Here is a 22739-nt window from a genome sequence, read left to right as displayed (position 1 = left end):
TTCCCTCAAGACTCTTAAATTTCATACCGTTGTACATGCGACCATTCTGTCTATGCACACCTAACCTCTGAGACTGAGCGTCCGCCATGCGTGCGAATTTGTCCACGGTGTAGTGTCTACTGACGCATTCAGCTATTTTGTACGTTTATATATGGAGAAACTCTTGGAAGTTCCGGTTATACCTACCGTCATTCAAATTGCGACTTTTATCAATAACGAGAAACCCGTATTGTGAATGGTTCCAACAATCAGCACATATCTTTACAAATTCATTGTTTGGCATGTCGGTCCCTACATGAGCCTCGTAAATGTGTTTTAAATTGAGATTGTCTTGTTTGAAGGTTATAATGAGGTTGGCGTTATCCCTCACCAACTGTTTTGGGATCCTGGAATATGTCTGACTCAGATAAAATACGTCAACACCCATATGACGACCAAAGCAGAAATATCTACGGATTTGATTTTGCTTCCCAACAACCACATCGTCAAATATGAAGACAGTGTCAGGCTTTACCTCTTCAGGTGGGGGGATGTCGTCGCTTTCACTGAGTACCCCATCTACCCCATCTAGTATTTTCTGCAGTAACTGGTACCTGACGAAAAGGTGCTCGAAGCGGACTCCGTCTATGTGCGTTAACAGAGCCACGAGGACATTTGTCTGACCACAGTTGGAAGGGCCTACAATCACCGCTCGTATGCTGCCAGGAAGGAGTGTTCCATTCTCCTCCTTCATGTTGCTCTTCTGGTCTTACTCATCATCACAGGACCAGTCGCCTACAACAAAGTCCTTGCGGCGAGGGCGCTTCACCCAGCCTGCCGTGATACCTCCTGCGATGGGTACTGGCGTGCAACAGGCTTTTATGTGATAAATAATATGTGTGTGTAGCCACCATAGCGCAGTCACCTTACCAACTGAGCTACAGCGGATACTCCAAGTGCAAGGGAAGAGTGTCACACACATTAACGTACATAAACGTGTACTAACGTGCATTAACGTATGTGAAATTTTTGTCTATAGAAATAAATAGACAAACAGAAATTTAAGATTATAAACATATTTATTTAGTCACGATCTACAATTATGATCAGCATGGAAAAAAATAACTTCATTCTTTTTTAAACGGTGCAGCAGAAGTACAGCATTAGGAAAATAACTGCTTCTTATATACCTCAAATTCAGCAGGTATATCTCGTAATGTGATAGGCGCATTGCAATAGTCTGGTATTCCATCAGTAAATTTGAGTTCAACATTTTCAACACCTATTCGAGGAATAGCACAAGACTTCGGCACTGCAGTTATACAGGTCTAAAACAATGATCTATGTCTTCTATGTGAATGCTACATGTGTGAAGCCAGTTAATGATGTCACTGTATACAGATTGAACTCATGGACTGTGCGGCTGGTCCCGGCGGAGGTTCGAGTCCTCCCTCGGGCATGGGTGTGTGTGTTTGTCCTTAGGATAATTTAGGTTAAGTAGTGTGTAAGCCTAGGGACTGATGACCTTACCAGTTAAGTCCCATAAGATTGCACACACATTTTTGAAGAGCTTGAACACATGGGCGCCATCTATTTAGTCTCCCTATTGTACTAGTTACTACCGTGTCTAGATTGAATAAGTTATCGATAGTCGAGTGCTGCATGAAAGTACCATGACCCTCAAGACTTTTAATTCTTAGTGTAACATCGTCATACATTGACAGAATACTCGCAGTTGGACTGCCGCAGTACATGTCCTGGTAGGAGTGGGATGGAGCGTATTCGGTGGTCACGCGCTTCTTGATGTATGTTTTTACACGACAGAGTTCATCGCACTCGTAGTCAGAAAGCCTAAATTTAATATTTTTGGGCGCATTTTGGAGCAGTAACACAGTTGATACGCTGCCGACTTGTGAAACTTCAAGTCCTAGATGAAGACGTTTTGAGCCACAAGCTGTTAACACATAGCATGAGGCGGTGCACTGGAGGTCGGTACCTTCTCATCCACACGACCCACGCCAGCGCGGTTAGCCTACTCCTCTTGCACTGATGGTTGTGCGTCTCTTGTGTGATGAACAATGGACGGCGCGTACGGAGGAGTCGAGCGCTGTGAAGCCGCCTCAAACGCAGTCTCTGGCACTGACACTAGCAGCTCGCTCTCCTGCTCCAGCACGCTGAGAAGCTGCACTGCAGGATCGTGTGTGGAAGAGTCCGAGATCATCACGTGTGCAGGCCCCTGACAGGTTGGAACCTACTGATGCTGACGTCACGGGTGGAGCTAGAGTACAAAGAGCATATTCGTAAGCATAATATGCTGCTGCTACAGAAATAATAATAGCAATTTTGCGATATAGATACTTACTTTTCTGCTATTTCCTCCTCCTACTCCGCTGCTGCTGCTGTTGTGACTGACGCTTCATTTTGACTGACCGACCTGAACAGAGGTCGAGCAGCTGCCGAGTCCTCCATCCACCTACGTGATCATGATGCCGTGTTCATATTGGCTGAATCGTGTGGTCACATGACCTATCGAACAGCCCTCTAGCTGTGAGCTCGTGAACTAGATCAGTTCTTCGGCATGCTGAATCGTAGGCAGTCGTCTTTTGTGGGCTGGGAACTTATATGGTCGTTTTAGAAAAGGCAGACAGTTCCAACAATAGCAGATGTTTCCACGAGATGGCAAAGCATCTCGCTGCAACCCATTTATTTGCAGGACCGTATTCTTCCCATTCATATATTCGAGCATTAATGCGCGCTTCCATTCGGCATGTAGGAGGCTATGGGGGCAGTCCTCGACTGATTGCTTACAAACACCGTAGCTGTTAAACTCGTCCCACTCAAACACCAATAACTCATTGATAGAACACACTCGGCGCGGCCACGAGGATGGGGGGTGAGCAGCTGATCTTCAGTGATATATATGGAGCATACGAATATGCTTAAACCGAAGCGAATTGACATCAACTGGACGTCTCTTCCGTTTCCGGAGAGTGGATGCTTCATGATGAATATCTCGGCAATTTCCGAATCTGCATGAGCATGTGCTGGTTACGATTTGCATCCTGGCTCCATCCCTCTGCAGTGTCGAAATCTGCTGAACAGAATTATTGTACTTATTCCTCCTACACTCCTCCACTATCATACTCCTCCATACGTGATGTAGTGAACTGTGGCTACAGTCCTCCCTCCAATGTCTACATGTAATGCAGGTATTGAAAGCTGTTCTATCCTTCACATTCATTTCGATGATCAAACACATGACGATTGTTTGACAACGACAGCTCAGCAAAGACTGAATGTGCACCACCAATTCCGGTCATCTGAGTGGAGAAAAAAAAATTGTGCCCATCTTGGATAACGGTGCTCGCATCATCAGCTGACGTCAAGACAGCGTCCTCTGTGTACCAAGCCACGTGGTGGATACACTGGGTGCAGCCATCTCGAATAACGGTACTTGCGACACGATCTGACGTCACTGTGGCGCTCTCTGGTGGCGACGATACGAACTAAGCCAGTCGGAGTCCAGAACCGGTGGCTAGCACACGTGCTTGAAATTGGTTACATAATAAAGCCAGTCGGAGTCCAGAACCGGTGGCTAGCACACGTGCTTGAAATTGGTTACATAATAAAGACAAGTCCATTTTCCCCGCCATTTTGCTAGGTGCGACGTATTATCATGTTGGAATTTGGACTTCTCACCATTTCCTGGGAGGGAGGGGAGGTTAGGTTAGTGGAGGTAGCCCAATTGACCATCCTCCCGCCACAATTCAAACTTCCAGGCACAATCCGCCATCTTGATTGACGTCACTGGGGGGGGGGGTGTCCATGACGTCACGGCCGCCATCTTGGATGACGTCACTGGGGGTGCGTCTGTGACGTCACGGCCGCCGTGTTGGATGACGGTACTCGCGTGTTGCCACGTTGCCCCGACTCCAGTGGGCACACGACCGTCGGGAAAGAGAGCGTATTCCCGCGGGGCCAGTGCTGCTTCTCGTAGCAACAAGTTGTCATGAGCAATAAACACAAAGGTGCTCCTCGTGTCGGTGTGAATAGCGTCGCTACCCCCGACCAAAAACCAGGTACGCGTCCCACTAAACACAACTACTGGAGTGTCTACAGTTATGTTTCCAAACGACACACGTGTCCAGTGTCGCACAGATACCCAAAACTGCTACACCTGTCTCTACATATATATTCCGCAAGCCACCGTGTATTGTGTAGCTGTTTCCGCTCGCAAACATAGGTAGCGACTACTGTCTGTGTGCCTCCGTAAGGGCCGTGATCTGTCTCGTCCTGTCTCGTCTTCGAGGTCCTCACACGGAATGGATGTTGGCGCCAGTAGCATCGTATCCGTAACACTTGCTTGTTGATCGTATCTACAGGTAATAAGTTTGGCAGCTCGCATCTGAACTGCTTCGACGTCCTCTTTCAATCCGAACTGACGGGATCCCGAAGAGTCAATATGGCCGCACTGGTGTTGTGCTTGCGCCGCTCCTTATAGATCGTCTACACTTCCCTGAAATTCGACAAATACACCGTAGATGACCATTCGGCTTCCCTGCTACCGTTCTTAGACTCCTTCCATTTCACACCGCATTGCAGCTTTACGGCCGGATATGTAAGCAGCTCACCCCCAACATTGTATTGGAGTACTACAGAACTGTTTCTTCCTTCCCACTGAAATGCAATAACTTACATTTTCTTGCACTTAGAGCAACCTACCATTCATCATAGCGATTGCAAATTTTGTCCGAGTCGTCCTGCATCCTCCTGCAGTCACTCAATGACGACACCTCTCCGTACACCACAGCATCGTCAGCAAAGAGCCACAGAATGCTGCCCCCTGTCCGTCAGAGTTCTATGACACTCCTGACGATACTCTTGTCTCTGGTGAGGACAGCGTACTGGGTTCTATTACTCAAGACTCTCATTTCTGGGAACCTATTCTGTATCTTCGTTAACAGTCTGCACTGGAGCATCGTGTCAAAAGCTTTTCGCAAATCTAGGAATGTGGAGCCTAGCTGTTGCCCTTCACCGACGGGGGGCAGAGTATGGCGTGAGAAAAGGGCAAGCTGAGTTTGGCACCAGCGACGCTTTCTAGATCCGCCTCACTACATCACAGCACGTTGCACCTAGCGCTGCGGACTCCAGCGCCCCATCCACGCAGCGCAGGCACTGCCGAAGGTCGGCCGCGCTCTTCGGACGCGTGAGCTGCGGCGACTGCTGCTGGGGCGGCGACTGCCCCTGGAACTGCAAGACGCTCTCGCTGAAGCACCTCGCTGGAACTCCTGTGTGACGTCAAACAGAGTTCTGTTGTGGCAGGAACTGCACAGCGAACCCGCTTCGCTCGTCCCTCACAATCAGTTGCAGCTTCGCCGCTCGCTGGGAGCCTTAGGCGTGCAGCTGTTCGGTTGGACCGCAGAGAGTGTTATCTGCGGTACTGTGAAGCGTAGGCTGTACTCTCCGCATCGTCTGATGACAGTCGTGGTGATTTTATCGCCACGGAAACTGTGCTTACTGACAAGGAGAAGGAAGAGGAGGAAGCGCTTGCAGGACGTCTACATCTACATCTACATCTACATGACTACTCTGCAATTCACATTTAAGTGCTTGGCAGAGGGTTCATCGAACCACAATCATACTATCTCTCTACTATTCCACTCCCGAACAGCGAGCGGGAAAAACGAACACCTAAACCTTTCTGTTCGAGCTCTGATTTCTCTTATTTTATTTTGATGATCATTCCTACCTATGTAGGTTGGGCTCAACAAAATATTTTCGCATTCGGAAGAGAAAGTTGGTGACTGAAATTTCGTAAAAAGCTCTCGCCGCGACGAAAAACGTCTATGCTGTAATGACTTCCATCCCAACTCGTGTATCATATCTGCCACACTCTCTCCCCTATAACGCGATAATACAAAACGAGCTGCCCTTCTTTGCACCCTCTCGATGTCCTCCGTCAATCCCACCTGGTAAGGATCCCACACCGCGCAGCAATATTCTAACAGAGGACGAACGAGTGTAGTGTAAGCTGTCTCTTTAGTGGACTTGTTGCATTTTCTAAGTGTCCTGCCAATGAAACGCAACCTTTGGCTCGCCTTCCCGACAATATTATCTATGTGGTCCTTCCAACTGAAGTTGTTCGTAATTTTAACACCCAGGTACTTAGTTGAATTGACAGCCTTGAGAATTGTACTATTTATCGAGTAATCGAATTCCAACGGATTTCTTTTGGAACTCATGTGGATCATCTCACACTTTTCGTTATTTAGCGTCAACTGCCACCTGACACACCATACAGCAATCTTTTCTAAATCGCTTTGCAGCTGATACTGGTCTTCGGATGACCTTACTAGACGGTAAATTACAGCATCAGCTGCGAACAACCTAAGAGAACTGCTCAGATTGTCACCCAGGTCATTTATATAGATCAGGAACAGTAGAGGTCCCAGGACGCTTCCCTGGGGAACACCTGATATCACTTCAGTTTTACTCGATGATTTGCCGTCTATTACTACGAACTGCGACCTTCCTGACAGGAAATCACGAATCCAGTCGCACAACTGAGACGATACCCCATAGCTCCGCAGCTTGATTAGAAGTCGCTTGTGAGGAACGGTGTCAAAAGCTTTCCGGAAATCTAGAAATACGGAATCAACTTGAGATCCCCTGTCGATAGCGGCCATTACTTCGTGCGAATAAAGAGCTAGCTGCGTTGCACAAGAGCGATGTTTTCTGAAGCCATGCTGATTACGTGTCAATAGATCGTTCCCTTCGAGGTGATTCATAATGTTTGAATACAGTATATGCTCCAAAACCCTACTGCAAACCGACGTCAATGATATAGGTCTGTAGTTAAATGGATTACTCCTACCACCCTTCTTGAACACTGGTGCGACCTGCGCAATTTTCCAATCTGTAGGTACAGATCTATCGGTGAGCGAGCGGTTGTATATGAGTGCTAAGTAGGGAGCTATAGTATCAGCGTAATCTGAAAGGAACCTAATCGGTATACAATCTGAACCTGAAGACTTGCCCGTATCAAGCGATTTGAGTTGCTTCGCAACCCCTCAGGTATCTACTTCTAAGAAACTCATGCTAGCAGATGTTCGTGTTTCAAATTCTGGAATATTCCATTCGTCTTCCCTGGTGAAGGAATTTCGGAAAACTGCGTTCAATAACTCCGCTTTAGCGGCACAGTCGTCGATAACAGTACCATCGGCACTGCGCAGCGAAGGTATTGACTGCGTCTTGCCGCTTGTGTACTTTACATACGACCAGAATTTCTTCGGATTTTCTACCAAATTTCGAGACAATGTTTCGTTGTGGAACCTATTAAAGGCATCTCGCATCGAAGTACGTGCCAAATTTCGCGCGTCTGTAAATTTTAGCCCATCTTCAGGATTTCGCGTTCTTCTGAACTTCGCATGCTTTTTCCGTTGCCTCTGCAACAGCGTTCGGACCTTTTTTGTGTACCACGGGAGATCCGTTCCATCTCTTACCAATTTATGAGGTATGAATATCTCAATTGCTGTTGCTACTATATCTTTCAATTTGAGCCACATCTTGTCTACATTCGCATAGTCACTTCGGAAGGAATGGAAATTGTCTTTTAGGAAGGCTTCTAGTGGCACTTTATCCGCTTTTTTAAATAAAATTATTTTGCGTTTGTTTCTGATGGATTTCGAAGAAATGGTATTGAGCCTAGCTACAATGACCTTGTGATAACTAATCCCTGTATCAGTCATGATGCTCTCTGTCAGCTCTGGATTGTTTGTGGCCAAGAGGTCAAGTGTGTTTTCGCAACCATCTACAATTCGCGTGGGTTCGTGGACTAACTGCTCTAAATAATTTTCGGAGAATGCATTTAGGACAATCTCGGAAGACGTTTTCTGCCTACCACCGGTTTTGAACAAGTGTTTTTGCCAACATACCGAGGGTAGGTTGAAGTCCCCACCAACTATAACCGTATGACTGGGGTATTTATTTGTTACGAGACTCAAACTTTCTCTGAACTGTTCCGCAACTGTATCATCGGAGTCTGGGGGACGGTAGAAGGAGCCAATTATTAACTTAATTCGGCTGTTAAGTATAACCTCCACCCACACCAATTCGCACGGAGTATCTACTTCGACTTCACTACAAGATAAACCACTACTGACAGACACCAACACTCCACCACCAATTCTGCCTAATCTATCTTTCCTGAACACCGTCTGAGACTTCGTAAAAATTTCTGCAGAACTTATTTCAGGCTTTAGCCAGCTTTCTGTACCTATAACGATATCAGCTTCTGTGCTTTCTATTAGCGCTTGAAGCTCAGGGACTTTTCCAGCGCAACTACAACAGTTTACAACTATAATTCCGACTGTTCCTTGATCCAAGCACGTCCTGTAATTGCCAAGCACCCTTTGACATTGCAGCCCATCCCGCACTTTCCCGAGGCCTTCTAACCTAAAAAACCGCCCAGTCCATGCCACACAGCCTCCGCTACCCGTGTAGCCGCCAGCTGAGTGTAGTGAACTCCTGACCTATTCAGCGGAACCCAAAACCCCACCACCCTATGGCGCAAGTCAAGGAATCTGCAGCCAATACGGTCGCAAAACCGTCTGAGCCTCTGATTCAGACCCTCCACCCGGCTCTGCACCAAAGGTCCGCAGTCGTTTCTGTCAACGATGCTGCAGATGGTGAGCTCTGCCTTCATCTCGTAAGCAAGAGCGGCAGCCTTTACCAAATCAGATAGCCGCTGGAATCCAGAGAGAATTTCCTCAGATCCAAAGCGACACACGTCATTAGTGCTGACATGTGCCACCACCTGCAGCTGGCTGCACCCTGTGCTCTTCATGGCATCCGGAAGGACCCTTTCCACATCAGGTATAACTCCTCCCGGAATGCACACGGAGTGCACACTGGATTTCTTCCCCTCCTTAGCCGCCGTATCCCTAAGGGGCCCCATTACGCGCATAACATTGGAGCTCCCAACTACCAGTAAGCCCACCCTCTGCGATTGCCCGGACCTTGAAGGCTGAGAATGATCCTCTGAAACAGGGCAGGCAGCTGCATCTGGCTCAGCCAGAGACAGTGCCTGAAACCGGTTTGTCAGACGCACCGGGGAGGCTTTCTGATCAGCCTCCGGGGACGCCTTTCGCTGCCTGCCACGCCTTGGAACGACCTCCCAATCAACCACAGGCGAGGGCTCAGCCCCACTGCGGGCAGCAACCGGGGCAACCACAGCGGCAGACCGATCTGGGGACAGACGGGACGAGGTTGACATCCCCGTGATACCCGAGTCCGGCTCCCCACAGTGGTGCCCATTGGCAACAGCCTCAAGCTGCGCGACCGAAGTCAGCGCCGATTGCAGCTGTGAGCGAAGGGATGCCAAGTCAGCCCTCATCCGAACACAGCAATCGCAGTCCCTGTCCATTCTAATCGATGTTTAACAACAGTTACCGAAACACGAGTCTGTGCCTAGATAACGCAAGCGGAACACGCAAAGAATGTATCAACTAACCTGTACAAATGCCTAACGACTGCGCTACAATCTGCTGAATTTACGATTACAGTAACTAAAACTCGAAATTGCACCTCCTATACGAAACTCACACGCAATTTAAATAAGAATCTACGAAGTAAACACTAAAGCGCGATGCTACAACTGTCAAATACTATAATACGCCCGAAATATATGAATTAAACAATGCAAGTACCCAAAAACACGCAAAGAAATTAATTAAACTATCTAACAAATAAGTAAGCTAGGGTTATACGACTTGCTGCAGCAGCTGCTTATCCAACGGCGGCAGGGAGCACACTGACTGACTGACCAACCGACACTGGCCGTTCAAAACAAAAACAGAAGACAGACGACTACGCGAATTTACACTATTCAGGTACTAAGGCGCGATGCTACAACCCTCAAATACTGTAATACGCCCGAAATATATGAATTAAACAATGCAAGTACCCAAAAACACGCAAAGAAATTAATTAAACTATCTAACAAATAAGTAAGCTAGGGTTATACGACTTGCTGCAGCAGCTGCTTATCCAACGGCGGCAGGGAGCACACTGACTGACTGACCAACCGACACTGGCAACGGATGCTGTCACCACTTCTACCAGGAACTCAAAAAACTTGCAGAGCACTCCTTCAGGCAGTTACGAATGTCTCGACAAACTTTCCAATATATTTTTAATACTGTCGGTCACGAAATAGCGAAACAGATGAAGATTCGGCCAAACGTTCTCAGTGCAGTTTCTTTGGAGGTCAGGGTGGTACCCACTCTGCGATAATATCTCATCAATTTTTATTTATATCTTCTTTATGTGGTACATCTACCACGTCTAAATTTTTGCCCCGACAGTAGAAAGGCTACATTAGATGAAACAGTACTACTAACTGGGAAAGAATATTGTACTTAATTCTTAATGACATATCCCGCTTAATTTCTGCTTTAGATGTCAGTGAATTACAGATCTTTAAGAATTATCACAGTAATTATAAACAACAATAAAAATATATAAGATTACAAGTGACGCCTTATGAGTATATGGTGTTCCGACGTGGCAGAAGAGTGACAATCTCTCGGTGTCTATACAACTGGTTGTAGACAAACGACCTGTACCGTTATACTGGCGGTTAAAAGATTTTCTTATTTCATTGTTTTCGTATTATATCTTGCGTGTTATGGAAGTATGCGGTTTCAAAGCAACTACACACTGAAGGTCTGTCAAAAAGCCGTTATTTTGGTACGATTTGTTATGATTAGATGTGAATCAATAACATATTAGCGATTGAAGGCTTCATGAGGTGGTACCATCAAAGACATTCTGGTACCTCACACAAGGGTAGCGCACCTCGTTTGAGTCCTGCTATTACAACACAGCACACACACACGGACTCACATTATGTAAAAAAATGTAACAGTAACATGGCAGAATGTTTTTTTGTTTCGTTTTGCTTTATCTAAAAGAGTTCTTGAAGTACTTGTAGTAGGATATCTTGGACTTCTTTGTTTCTTGTGTAAGGTCTTGCATTTCACGCACTCTAAAGATTCTACTACTGACTAGAAACAACAGTCAAATAATAATGTCCTTAAAGTTGTAGAAAAAGTGAGAATCGCAAAAGTTATTTCATCTTTTGCAAATTTGTATCGCACTATTTGTAATCAAAGTTTTATAAGCCGATGTCCTTATTAACTGTATGGGGTACTTTCCTTGCGGAAACAACACGGCTAGCGTATCGTGAAGGCAGGAAATGAGTGCTTCCGTAGAGGCAACGTGCCAACTGCACCCCTGCGAATCTTCTTGAGCGAGCCGCGTGATTTGCGAGCGACACACAGCCGGAAGCGGCCGCTGGAGAGTCCTTGGGTCGCAGCCCGCTCCCCAGACAACGCGGCGGCGAGCTGGCTCTGCTGTAAGCACGCCACGGCGGCTCCAGGAGCGACACACTCAAGTCGGACGTCGAGATCGACGAAATTGGCGCTGCTGAGCGCCGGCTCTCGACCACGGACCACAGGCTCGTAATTTACGCGACGGCTGCTGGCCGGCGCACACGTGGAGCACACGTGGAGCACGCCCGCGCGACTGTGGAAGGTGGGGTCTGGCCGCGAAGCATTCGCCAGGTTTCCCTCGCACTGCCACAGACTGCAGCGTGGTTCGCCACTCCAGATCACTCGTTTCACTGGCACTAACAGACGCGCGGCGTCGGAAATGCCGCGTAGCACAGACTGCACGAATGTGTGGTTTATGAGGAGCTGCCCCATTCTTCATAACTCCGTATGCAAAGTCACTGCGTCAGCTGCACTGCTGTTAGCACTTTGGAACTTACGTGTAACTGCTCCCGCTGAATCGCATCAGTTTTTACAGCCACTCTCCGGTCCCTGTTAGTGAGTACGCGACGTCTCCGTGGTCGTTCTTCAGCTGTGACTGCGAGGTGTTTCCACTTCACAGTGGCACGTTTAGACGGGCTGAAATGTCCCTGATGCAGTTGTTGTGACGTGACATCCAATGATCAGCTAACGATGCAAATCAGTGAACTCTCCTAAGCGACCCATAGCTTTTCTGCTGACAACATGATACTGGAATGAGATCTTCACTCTGCAGCGCAGTGTACACCGATATGAAACTTCCTGGCAGATGAAAACGGACCGAGAGTCGAACTCGGGACCTTTGCCTTTCGCGGTCCGGCACACAGTTTTAACCAACATGATACTACCCGCCTATTCACACACTGACGGATCCGCGTCTGCTGACGTGTAATGGCCAGTTCGGCTTCACACAGGGACGCCCGGATTCTTTTGACGGGGCAACATATATGCGACGTTCCAATGTATCAGGAAAGTATCGGGAGAAACTATTTGAAATGTAAGTCGTTATTTCTAAGCAACCACGTTTTGTGCAAACAAGTGAACAGCTACGAGGGGCACGCCGTCTCGGCAGTATTTACGATCCCGGCCGTCCGACTTTCAATTTAAGCTGATTTTTCGGATATTTTGCGAAAAGTTTTGACGCCAGTATTAAAGAGCGTTATAGGAGAACTGCAGAGTGCCGTTACAATATATCGTTCGATTAAAAAAATGCGTGACTCGAATACCCCGTTTGGAACAATAGTTGCGCGGGCTGGACACAGAATACAATTATCTGCTCTACTGTAAGCCGGAAGCATCGTTTCGGTATCTCGAACTGAGGGACTAGAGCGAGTGCGTGTTGACGCGAGGCTGCTCTTCTCTCACAACTGTAACCTCCGCTTACCGAAAACCACAAGACAATGAAAGTGGGCACTCGGGCTGCGGTACTCACCACGTCTATGAGCTGGGACAGCTTGAGCTTGATCTTGACGGTGAGCGCGTCGCTGACGTTGACGACGGGCCGCACCAGCTTGTTGTAGTTGCTGAGCAGGTCGTCGTACAGGCGCTTCGCGTCGGGGTTGCCGGCCGCGCCTGCAACACGCAGGGGCCACGCCCCGTCTCACAGGGGCCATGGGGCGCAGCTGCCGGCGAGAGCTGGCCTACTCTGAGAGCGTGTATAGGGCGCACTGCGCAGGCTGTCCTCAGGCAGACAGACAGGCGCTGGGCCAGCGTCAAGGCTCGGCTGCCGTCCTCTCTCTCTCAAACACAAACACACACACAGGGGGGCCAGCTGCTGGCGAGAGCTGGCCTGCTCTGAGGGCGGGTAGAGGGCGCACTGCGCAGGCTGTCCTCAGGCAGACAGCCAGGCGCTGGGCCAGCGTCAAGGCTCGGCTGCTGTCCTCTCACACACACACACACACACACACACACACAGGGGGCGCAGCTGCCGGCGAGAGCTGGCCTACTCTGAGAGCGTGTATAGGGCGCACTGCGCAGGCTGTCCTCAGGCAGACAGCCAGGCGCTGGGCCAGCATCAAGGCTCGGCTGCTGTCCTCTCTCACACACACACACACACACACACAGGGGGCCAGCTGCTGGCGAGAGCTGGCCTGCTCTGAGGGCGGGTAGAGGGCGCACTGCGCAGGCTGTCCTCAGGCAGACAGCCAGGCGCTGGGCCAGCGTCAAGGCTCGGCTGCTGTCCTCTCACACACACACACACACACACACACACAGGGGGCGCAGCTGCCGGCGAGAGCTGGCCTACTCTGAGAGCGTGTATAGGGCGCACTGCGCAGGCTGTCCTCCGCAGACAGCCAGGCGCTGGGCCAGCGTCAAGGCTCGGCTGCCGTCCTCTCTCTCTCAAACACACACACACACACACACACACACACAGGGGGGGCAGCTGCTGGCGAGAGTTGGCCTGCTCTGAGCGCGGGTAGAGGGCGCACTGTGCAGGCTGTCCTCAGGCAGACAGCCAGGCGCTGGGCCAGCGTCAAGGCTCGGCTGCCGTCCTCTCTCTCTCACACACACACACACACAGGGGGCGCAGCTGCCGGCGAGAGCTGGCCTACTCTGAGAGCGTGTATAGGGCGCACTGCGCAGGCTGTCCTCCGCAGACAGCCAGGCGCTGGGCCAGCGTCAAGGCTCGGCTGCTGTCCTCTCTCACACAAACACACACACACACACACTGGGGGCACAGCTGCCGGCGAGAGCTGGCCTGCTCTGAGCGCGGGTAGAGGGCGCACTGCGCAGGCTGTCCTCAGGCAGACAGCCAGGCGCTGGGCCAGCGTCAAGGCTCGGCTGCCGTCCTCTCTCTCTCAAACACACACACACACACACAGGGGGCCAGCTGCTGGCGAGAGCTTGCCTGCTCTGAGGGCGGGTATAGGGCGCACTGCGCAGGCTGTCCTCAGGCAGACAGCCAGGCGCTGGGCCAGTGTCAAGGCTCGGCTGCTGTCCTCTCTCTCACACACACACACACACAGGGGGCGCAGCTGCCGGCGAGAGCTGGCCTGCTCTGAGCGCGGGTAGAGGGCGCACTGTGCAGGCTGTCCTCAGGCAGACAGCCAGGCGCTGGGCCAGCGTCAAGGCTCGGCTGCCGTCCTCTCTCTCTCACACACACACACACACAGGGGGCGCAGCTGCCGGCGAGAGCTGGCCTACTCTGAGAGCGTGTATAGGGCGCACTGCGCAGGCTGTCCTCCGCAGACAGCCAGGCGCTGGGCCAGCGTCAAGGCTCGGCTGCTGTCCTCTCTCACACAAACACACACACACACACACTGGGGGCACAGCTGCCGGCGAGAGCTGGCCTGCTCTGAGCGCGGGTAGAGGGCGCACTGCGCAGGCTGTCCTCAGGCAGACAGCCAGGCGCTGGGCCAGCGTCAAGGCTCGGCTGCCGTCCTCTCTCTCTCAAACACACACACACACACACACAGGGGGCCAGCTGCTGGCGAGAGCTTGCCTGCTCTGAGGGCGGGTAGAGGGCGCACTGCGCAGGCTGTCCTCAGGCAGACAGCCAGGCGCTGGGCCAGCGTCAAGGCTCGGCTGCTGTCCTCTCTCACACACACACACACACACACACACACACACAGGGGGCGCAGCTGCTGGCGAGAGCTGGCCTGCTCTGAGGGCGGGTAGAGGGCGCACTGCGCAGGCTGTCCTCAGGCAGACAGCCAGGCGCTGGGCCAGCATCAAGGCTCGGCTGCTGTCCTCTCTCACACACACACACACACACACACAGGGGGCCAGCTGCTGGCGAGAGCTGGCCTGCTCTGAGGGCGGGTAGAGGGCGCACTGCGCAGACTGTCCTCAGGCAGACAGCCAGGCGCTGGGCCAGCGTCAAGGCTCGGCTGCTGTCCTCTCTCACACACACACACACACACACACACACAGGGGGCGCAGCTGCTGGCGAGAGCTGGCCTGCTCTAAGCACGGTTAGAGGGCACACTGCGCAGGCTGTCCTCAGGCAGACAGCCAGGCGATGGGCCAGCGTCAAGGCTCGGCTGCTGTCCTCTCTCTCTCTCTCACACACACACACACACACACACACACACACAGGGGGGGCAGCTGCTGGCGAGAGTTGGCCTGCTCTGAGCGCGGGTAGAGGGCGCACTGTGCAGGCTGTCCTTAGGCAGACAGCCAGGCGCTGGGCCAGCGTCAAGGCTCGGCTGCTATCCTCTCTCTCTCACACACACACACACACACACACACACACACAGGGGTCGCAGCTGCTGGCGAGAGCTGGCCTGCTCTGAGCACGGGTAGAGGGCACACTCCGCAGGCTGTCCTCAGGCAGACAGCCAGGCGCTGGACCAGGGTCAAGGCTCGGCTGCTGTCCTCTCTCACACACACACACACACACACACACACAGGGGGCGCAGCTGCTGGCGAGAGATGGCCTGCTCTGAGCGCGGGTAGAGGGCACACTCCGCAGGCTGTCCTCAGGCAGACAGCCAGGCGCTGGACCAGGGTCAAGGCTCGGCTGCTGTCCTCTCTCTCTCACACACACACACACACACACACGCACAGGGGTCGCAGCTGCTGGCGAGAGGTGGCCTGCTCTGAGCACGGGTAGAGGGCACACTCCGCAGGCTGTCCTCAGGCAGACAGCCAGGCGCTGCACCAGCGTCAAGGCTCGGCTGCTGTCCTCTCACACACACACACACACACAGGGGGCGCAGCTGCTGGCGAGAGCTGGCCTGCTCTGAGCGCGGGTAGAGGGCGCACTGCGCAGGCTGTCCTCAGGCAGACAGTTAGGCGATGGGCCAGCGTCAAGGCTCGGCTGCCGTCCTCTCTCTCTCTCACACACACACAGGGGGCGCAGCTGCCGGCGAGAGCTGGCCTGCTCTGAGCGCGGGTAGAGGGCGCACTGCGCAGGCTGTCCTCAGGCAGACAGCCAGGCGATGGGCCAGTGTCAAGGCTCGGCTGCTGTCCTCTCTCTCTCTCTCACACACACACACACACACACACACAGGGGGGGCAGCTGCTGGCGAGAGTTGGCCTGCTCTGAGCGCGGGTACAGGGCGCACTGTGCAGGCTGTCCTCAGGCAGACAGCCAGGCGCTGGGCCAGCGTCAAGGCTCGGCTGCTGTCCTCTCACACACACACACACACACACACACACACACACAGGGGTCGCAGCTGCTGGCGAGAGCTGGCCTGCTCTGGTCACGTGTAGAGGGCACACTCCGCAGGCTGTCCTCACGCAGACAGCCAGGCGCTGGACCAGGGTCAAGGCTCGGCTGCTGTCCTCTCTCACACACACACACACACACACACACACACACACACACACAGGGGTCGCAGCTGCTGGCGAGAGCTGGCCTGCTCTGAGCACGGGTAGAGGGCACACTCCACAGGCTGTCCTCAGGCAGACAGCCAGGCGCTGGACCAGCGTCAAGGCTCGGCTGCTGTCCTCTCACACACACACACACACACAGGGGGCGCAGCTGCTGGCGAAAGCTGGCCTGCTCTGAGTGCGGGTAGAGGGCGCACTGCACAGGCTGTCCTCAGGCAGACAGCCAGGCGCTGGACCAGGGTCAAGGCTCGGCTGCTGTCCTCTCTCACACACACACACACAGGGGGCGCAGCTGCCGGCGAAAGCTGGCCTGCTCTGAGTGCGGGTAGAGGGCGCACTGCACAGGCTGTCCTCAGGCAGACAGCCAGGCGCTGGACCAGGGTCAAGGCTCGGCTGCTGTCCTCTCAAACACACACACACAGGGGGCGCAGCTGCCGGCGAGAGCTGGCCTGCTCTGAGCGCGGGTAGAGGGCGCATTGCGCAGGCTGTCCTCAGGCAGACAGCCAGGCGCTGGGCCAGCGTCAAGGCTCGGCTGCTGTCCTCTCTCTCTCTCACACACACACACACACACACACACACAGGGGTCGCAGCTGCTGGCGAGAGCTGGCCTGCTCTGAGCACGGGTTGAGGGCGCACTCCGCAGGCTGTCCTCAGGCAGACAGCCAGGCGCTGGACCAGGGTCAAGGCTCGGCTGCTGTCCTCTCACACACACACACACACACACACACACACACACACACACACACACACACACACAGGGGGCGCAGCTGCTGGCGAGAGCTGGCCTGCTCTAAGCGCGGGTAGAGGGCACACTGCGCAGGCTGTCCTCAGGCAGACAGCCAGGCGATGGGCCAGCGTCAAGGCTCGGCTGCCGTACTCTCTCTCTCACACACACACACAGGGGGGGCAGCTGCTGGCGAGAGCTGGCCTGCTCTGAGCGCGGGTAGAGGGCGCACTGCACAGGCTGTCCTCAGGCAGACAGCCAGGCGCATGACCAGGTTCAAGGCTTGGCTGCTGTCCTCTCTCTCTCACACACACACACACACACACACACACAGGGGGCGCAGCTGCTGGCGAGAGCTGGCCTGCTCTAAGCGCGGGTAGAGGGCACACTGCGCAGGCTGTCCTCAGGCAGACAGCCAGGCGATGGGCCAGCGTCAAGGCTCGGCTGCCGTCCTCTCTCTCTCTCTCTCTCACACACACACACACACACACACACAGGGGGGGCAGCTGCTGGCGAGAGCTGGCCTGCTCTGAGCGCGGGTAGAGGGCGCACTGTGCAGGCTGTCCTCAGGCAGACAGCCAGGCGATGGGCCAGCGTCAAGGCTCGGCTGCTGTCATCTCTCTCTCTCTCACACACACAGGGGGCGCAGCTGCCGGCGAGAGCTGGCCTGCTCTGAGCGCGGGTAGAGGGCGCACTGCGCAGGCTGTCCTCAGGCAGACAGCCAGGCACTGGGCCTGCCTCAAGGCTCGGCTGCCGTCCTCTCTCTCTCTCTCTCACACACACACACATAGGGGGCGCAGCTGCCGGCGAGAGCTGGCCTGCTCTGAGCGCGGGTAGAGGGCGCACTACGCAGGCTGTCCTCAGGCAGACAGCCTGGCGCTGGGCCAGCGTCAAGGCTCGGCTGCTGTCCTCTCACACACACACACACACAGGGGGCGCAGCTGCTGGCGAAAGCTGGCCTGCTCTGAGTGCAGGTAGAGGGCGCACTGCACAGGCTGTCCTCAGGCAGACAGCCAGGCGCTGGACCAGGGTCAAGGCTCGGCTGCTGTCCTCTCACACACACACACACACACACACAGGGGGTGCAGCTGCTGGCGAGAGCTGGCCTGCTCTGAGCGCGGGTAGAGGGCGTACTGTGCAGGCTGTCCTCAGGCAGACACCCAGGTGCTGGGCCAGCGTCAAGGCTCGGCTGCTGTCCTCTCACACACACACACACACACACACACACACACACAGGGGTCGCAGCTGCTGGCGAGAGCTGGCCTGCTCTGAGCACGGGTAGAGGGCGCACTCCGCAGGCTGTCCTCAGGCAGACAGCCAGGCGCTGGGCCAGTGTCAAGGCTCGGCTGCTGTCCTCTCTCTCACACACACACACACACAGGGGGCGCAGCTGCTGGCTAGAGCCGGCCTGCTCTGAGCGCGGGTAGAGGGCGCACTGCGCAGGCTGTCCTCAGGCAGACAGCCAGGCGCTGGGCCAGCGTCAAGGCTCGGCTGCTGTCCTCTCACACACACACACACAGGGGGCGCAGCTGCTGGCGAAAGCTGGCCTGCTCTGAGTGCGGGTAGTGGGCGCACTGCACAGGCTGTCCTCAGGCAGACAGCCAGGCGCTGGACCAGGGTCAAAGCTCGGCTGCTGTCCTCACACACACACACACACACACACACACACACACACACACACACACACACACACAGGGGGCGCAGCTGCTGGCGAGAGCTGGCCTGCTATAAGCGTGGGTAGAGGGCGCACCCCACAGGCTGTCCTCAGGCAGACAGCCAGGCGCTGGCCAGCATCAAGGCTCGGCTGCTGTCCTCTCTCTCTCTCACACACACACACAGGGGCGCAGCTGCTGGCGAGAGCTGGCCTGCTCTGAGTGCGGGCAGAGGGCGCACTGCGCAGGCTGTCCTCAGGCAGACAGCCAGGCGCTGGGCCAGCGTTAAGGCTCGGCTGCTGTCCTCTCACACACACACACACACACACACACACACAGGGGGCGCAGCTGCCGGCGAGAGCTGGCCTACTCTGAGAGCGTGTATAGGGCGCACTGCGCAGGCTGTCCTCCGCAGACAGCCAGGCGCTGGGCCAGCGTCAAGGCTCGGTTGCTGTCCTCTCTCACACAAACACACACACACACACACTGGGGGCACAGCTGCCGGCGAGAGCTGGCCTGCTCTGAGCGCGGGTAGAGGGCGCACTGCGCAGGCTGTCCTCAGGCAGACAGCCAGGCGCTGGGCCAGCGTCAAGGCTCTGCTGCCGTCCTCTCTCTCTCAAACACACACACACACACACAGGGGGCCAGCTGCTGGCGAGAGCTTGCCTGCTCTGAGGGCGGGTAGAGGGCGCACTGCGCAGGCTGTCCTCAGGCAGACAGCCAGGCGCTGGGCCAGCGTCAAGGCTCGGCTGCTGTCCTCTCTCACACACACACACACACACACACACACACAGGGGGCGCAGCTGCTGGCGAGAGCTGGCCTGCTCTGAGGGCGGGTAGAGGGCGCACTGCGCAGGCTGTCCTCAGGCAGACAGCCAGGCGCTGGGCCAGCATCAAGGCTCGGCTGCTGTCCTCTCTCACACACACACACACACACACACAGGGGGCCAGCTGCTGGCGAGAGCTGGCCTGCTCTGAGGGCGGGTAGAGGGCGCACTGCGCAGGCTGTCCTCAGGCAGACAGCCAGGCGCTGGGCCAGCGTCAAGGCTCAGCTGCTGTCCTCTCTCACACACACACACACACACACACACACACAGGGGGCGCAGCTGCTGGCGAGAGCTGGCCTGCTCTAAGCGCGGTTAGAGGGCACACTGCGCAGGCTGTCCTCAGGCAGACAGCCAGGCGATGGGCCAGCGTCAAGGCTCGGCTGCTGTCCTCTCTCTCTCTCTCACACACACACACACACACACACACACAGGGGGGGCAGCTGCTGGCGAGAGTTGGCCTGCTCTGAGCGCGGGTAGAGGGCGCACTGTGCAGGCTGTCCTTAGGCAGACAGCCAGGCGCTGGGCCAGCGTCAAGGCTCGGCTGCTGTCCTCTCACACACACACACACACACACACACACACACACACAGGGGTCGCAGCTGCTGGCGAGAGCTGGCCTGCTCTGAGCACGGGTAGAGGGCACACTCCGCAGGCTGTCCTCAGGCAGACAGCCAGGCGCTGGACCAGGGTCAAGGCTCGGCTGCTGTCCTCTCTCACACACACACACACACACACACACACAGGGGGCGCAGCTGCTGGCGAGAGATGGCCTGCTCTGAGCGCGGGTAGAGGGCACACTCCGCAGGCTGTCCTCAGGCAGACAGCCAGGCGCTGGACCAGGGTCAAGGCTCGGCTGCTGTCCTCTCTCTCTCTCACACACACACACACACACACACAGGGGTCGCAGCTGCTGGCGAGAGGTGGCCTGCTCTGAGCACGGGTAGAGGGCACACTCCGCAGGCTGTCCTCAGGCAGACAGCCAGGCGCTGGACCAGGGTCAAGGCTCGGCTGCTGTCCTCTCACACACACACACACACACACACACACAGGGGGCGCAGCTGCTGGCGAGAGCTGGCCTGCTCTGAGCGCGGGTAGAGGGCGCACTGCGCAGGCTGTCCTCAGGCAGACAGCAAGGCGATGGGCCAGCGTCAAGGCTCGGCTGCCGTCCTCTCTCTCTCTCACACACACACAGGGGGCGCAGCTGCCGGCGAGAGCTGGCCTGCTCTGAGCGCGGGTAGAGGGCGCACTGCGCAGGCTGTCCTCAGGCAGACAGCCAGGCGATGGGCCAGCGTCAAGGCTCGGCTGCTGTCCTCTCTCTCTCTCTCTCTCACACACACACACACACACACAGGGGGGGCAGCTCCTGGCGAGAGTTGGCCTGCTCTGAGCGCGGGTACAGGGCGCACTGTGCAGGCTGTCCTCAGGCAGACAGCCAGGCGCTGGGCCAGCGTCAAGGCTCGGCTGCTGTCCTCTCACACACACACACACACACACACACACACAGGGGTCGCAGCTGCTGGCGAGAGCTGGCCTGCTCTGGTCACGTGTAGAGGGCACACTCCGCAGGCTGTCCTCACGCAGACAGCCAGGCGCTGGACCAGGGTCAAGGCTCGGCTGCTGTCCTCTCTCTCACACACACACACACACACACACACACACACACAGGGGTCGCAGCTGCTGGCGAGAGCTGGCCTGCTCTGAGCACAGGTAGAGGGCACACTCCGCAGGCTGTCCTCAGGCAGACAGCCAGGCGCTGGACCAGCGTCAAGGCTCGGCTGCTGTCCTCTCACACACACACACACACACAGGGGGCGCAGCTGCTGGCGAAAGCTGGCCTGCTCTGAGTGCGGGTAGAGGGCGCACTGCACAGGCTGTCCTCAGGCAGACAGCCAGGCGCTGGACCAGGGTCAAGGCTCGGCTGCTGTCCTCTCACACACACACACACACAGGGGGCGCAGCTGCCGGCGAAAGCTGGCCTGCTCTGAGTGCGGGTAGAGGGCGCACTGCACAGGCTGTCCTCAGGCAGACAGCCAGGCGCTGGACCAGGGTCAAGGCTCGGCTGCTGTCCTCTCAAACACACACACACAGGGGGCGCAGCTGCCGGCGAGAGCTGGCCTGCTCTGAGCGCGGGTAGAGGGCGCACTGCGCAGGCTGTCCTCAGGCAGACAGCCAGGCGCTGGGCCAGCGTCAAGGCTCGGCTGCTGTCCTCTCTCTCTCACACACACACACACACACACACACACAGGGGTCGCAGCTGCTGGCGAGAGCTGGCCTGCTCTGAGCACGGGTTGAGGGCGCACTCCGCAGGCTGTCCTCAGGCAGACAGCCAGGCGCTGGACCAGGGTCAAGGCTCGGCTGCTGTCCTCTCACACACACACACACACACACACACACACACACACACACACACAGGGGGCGCAGCTGCTGGCGAGAGCTGGCCTGCTCTAAGCGCGGGTAGAGGGCACACTGCGCAGGCTGTCCTCAGGCAGACAGCCAGGCGATGGGCCAGCGTCAAGGCTCGGCTGCCGTACTCTCTCTCTCACACACACACACAGGGGGGGCAGCTGCTGGCGAGAGCTGGCCTGCTCTGAGCGCGGGTAGAGGGCGCACTGCACAGGCTGTCCTCAGGCAGACAGCCAGGCGCATGACCAGGGTCAAGGCTTGGCTGCTGTCCTCTCTCTCTCACACACACACACACACACACACACACAGGGGGCGCAGCTGCTGGCGAGAGCTGGCCTGCTCTAAGCGCGGCTAGAGGGCACACTGCGCAGGCTGTCCTCAGGCAGACAGCCAGGCGATGGGCCAGCGTCAAGGCTCGGCTGCCGTCCTCTCTCTCTCTCTCTCTCTCACACACACACACACACACACACACAGGGGGGGCAGCTGCTGGCGAGAGCTGGCCTGCTCT

The 22739-nt window shown here is 55.4% G+C and overlaps 2 protein-coding genes across 2 annotated transcripts in view; both read right to left on the bottom strand.

Annotated features, from left to right (window-relative positions):
* Positions 1-22739, bottom strand: part of LOC126293545 (acetylcholine receptor subunit alpha-like) — a 486710-nt gene that overhangs the window by 357963 nt on the left and 106008 nt on the right. Inside the window, exon 2 of the mRNA XM_049986811.1 lies at positions 12781-12920. The gene's annotated coding sequence lies outside the window, so the exon portion shown is untranslated. The remainder of the gene's footprint in view (positions 1-12780; positions 12921-22739) is intronic.
* Positions 1-22739, bottom strand: part of LOC126293256 (uncharacterized) — a 54194-nt gene that overhangs the window by 1813 nt on the left and 29642 nt on the right. The window contains exons 4-5 of the mRNA XM_049986372.1: positions 12781-12920; positions 5092-5223 (exon numbers count right to left, since the gene is read on the bottom strand). Coding sequence (XP_049842329.1) covers positions 5092-5223; positions 12781-12920 — 272 coding nt within the window. The remainder of the gene's footprint in view (positions 1-5091; positions 5224-12780; positions 12921-22739) is intronic.

The sequence above is a fragment of the Schistocerca gregaria genome, chromosome 10 (assembly GCF_023897955.1).
Source record: "Schistocerca gregaria isolate iqSchGreg1 chromosome 10, iqSchGreg1.2, whole genome shotgun sequence".
NCBI classification, from domain to species: domain Eukaryota; kingdom Metazoa; phylum Arthropoda; class Insecta; order Orthoptera; family Acrididae; genus Schistocerca; species Schistocerca gregaria.
This window is presented reverse-complemented; position numbering and strand designations above follow the sequence as displayed.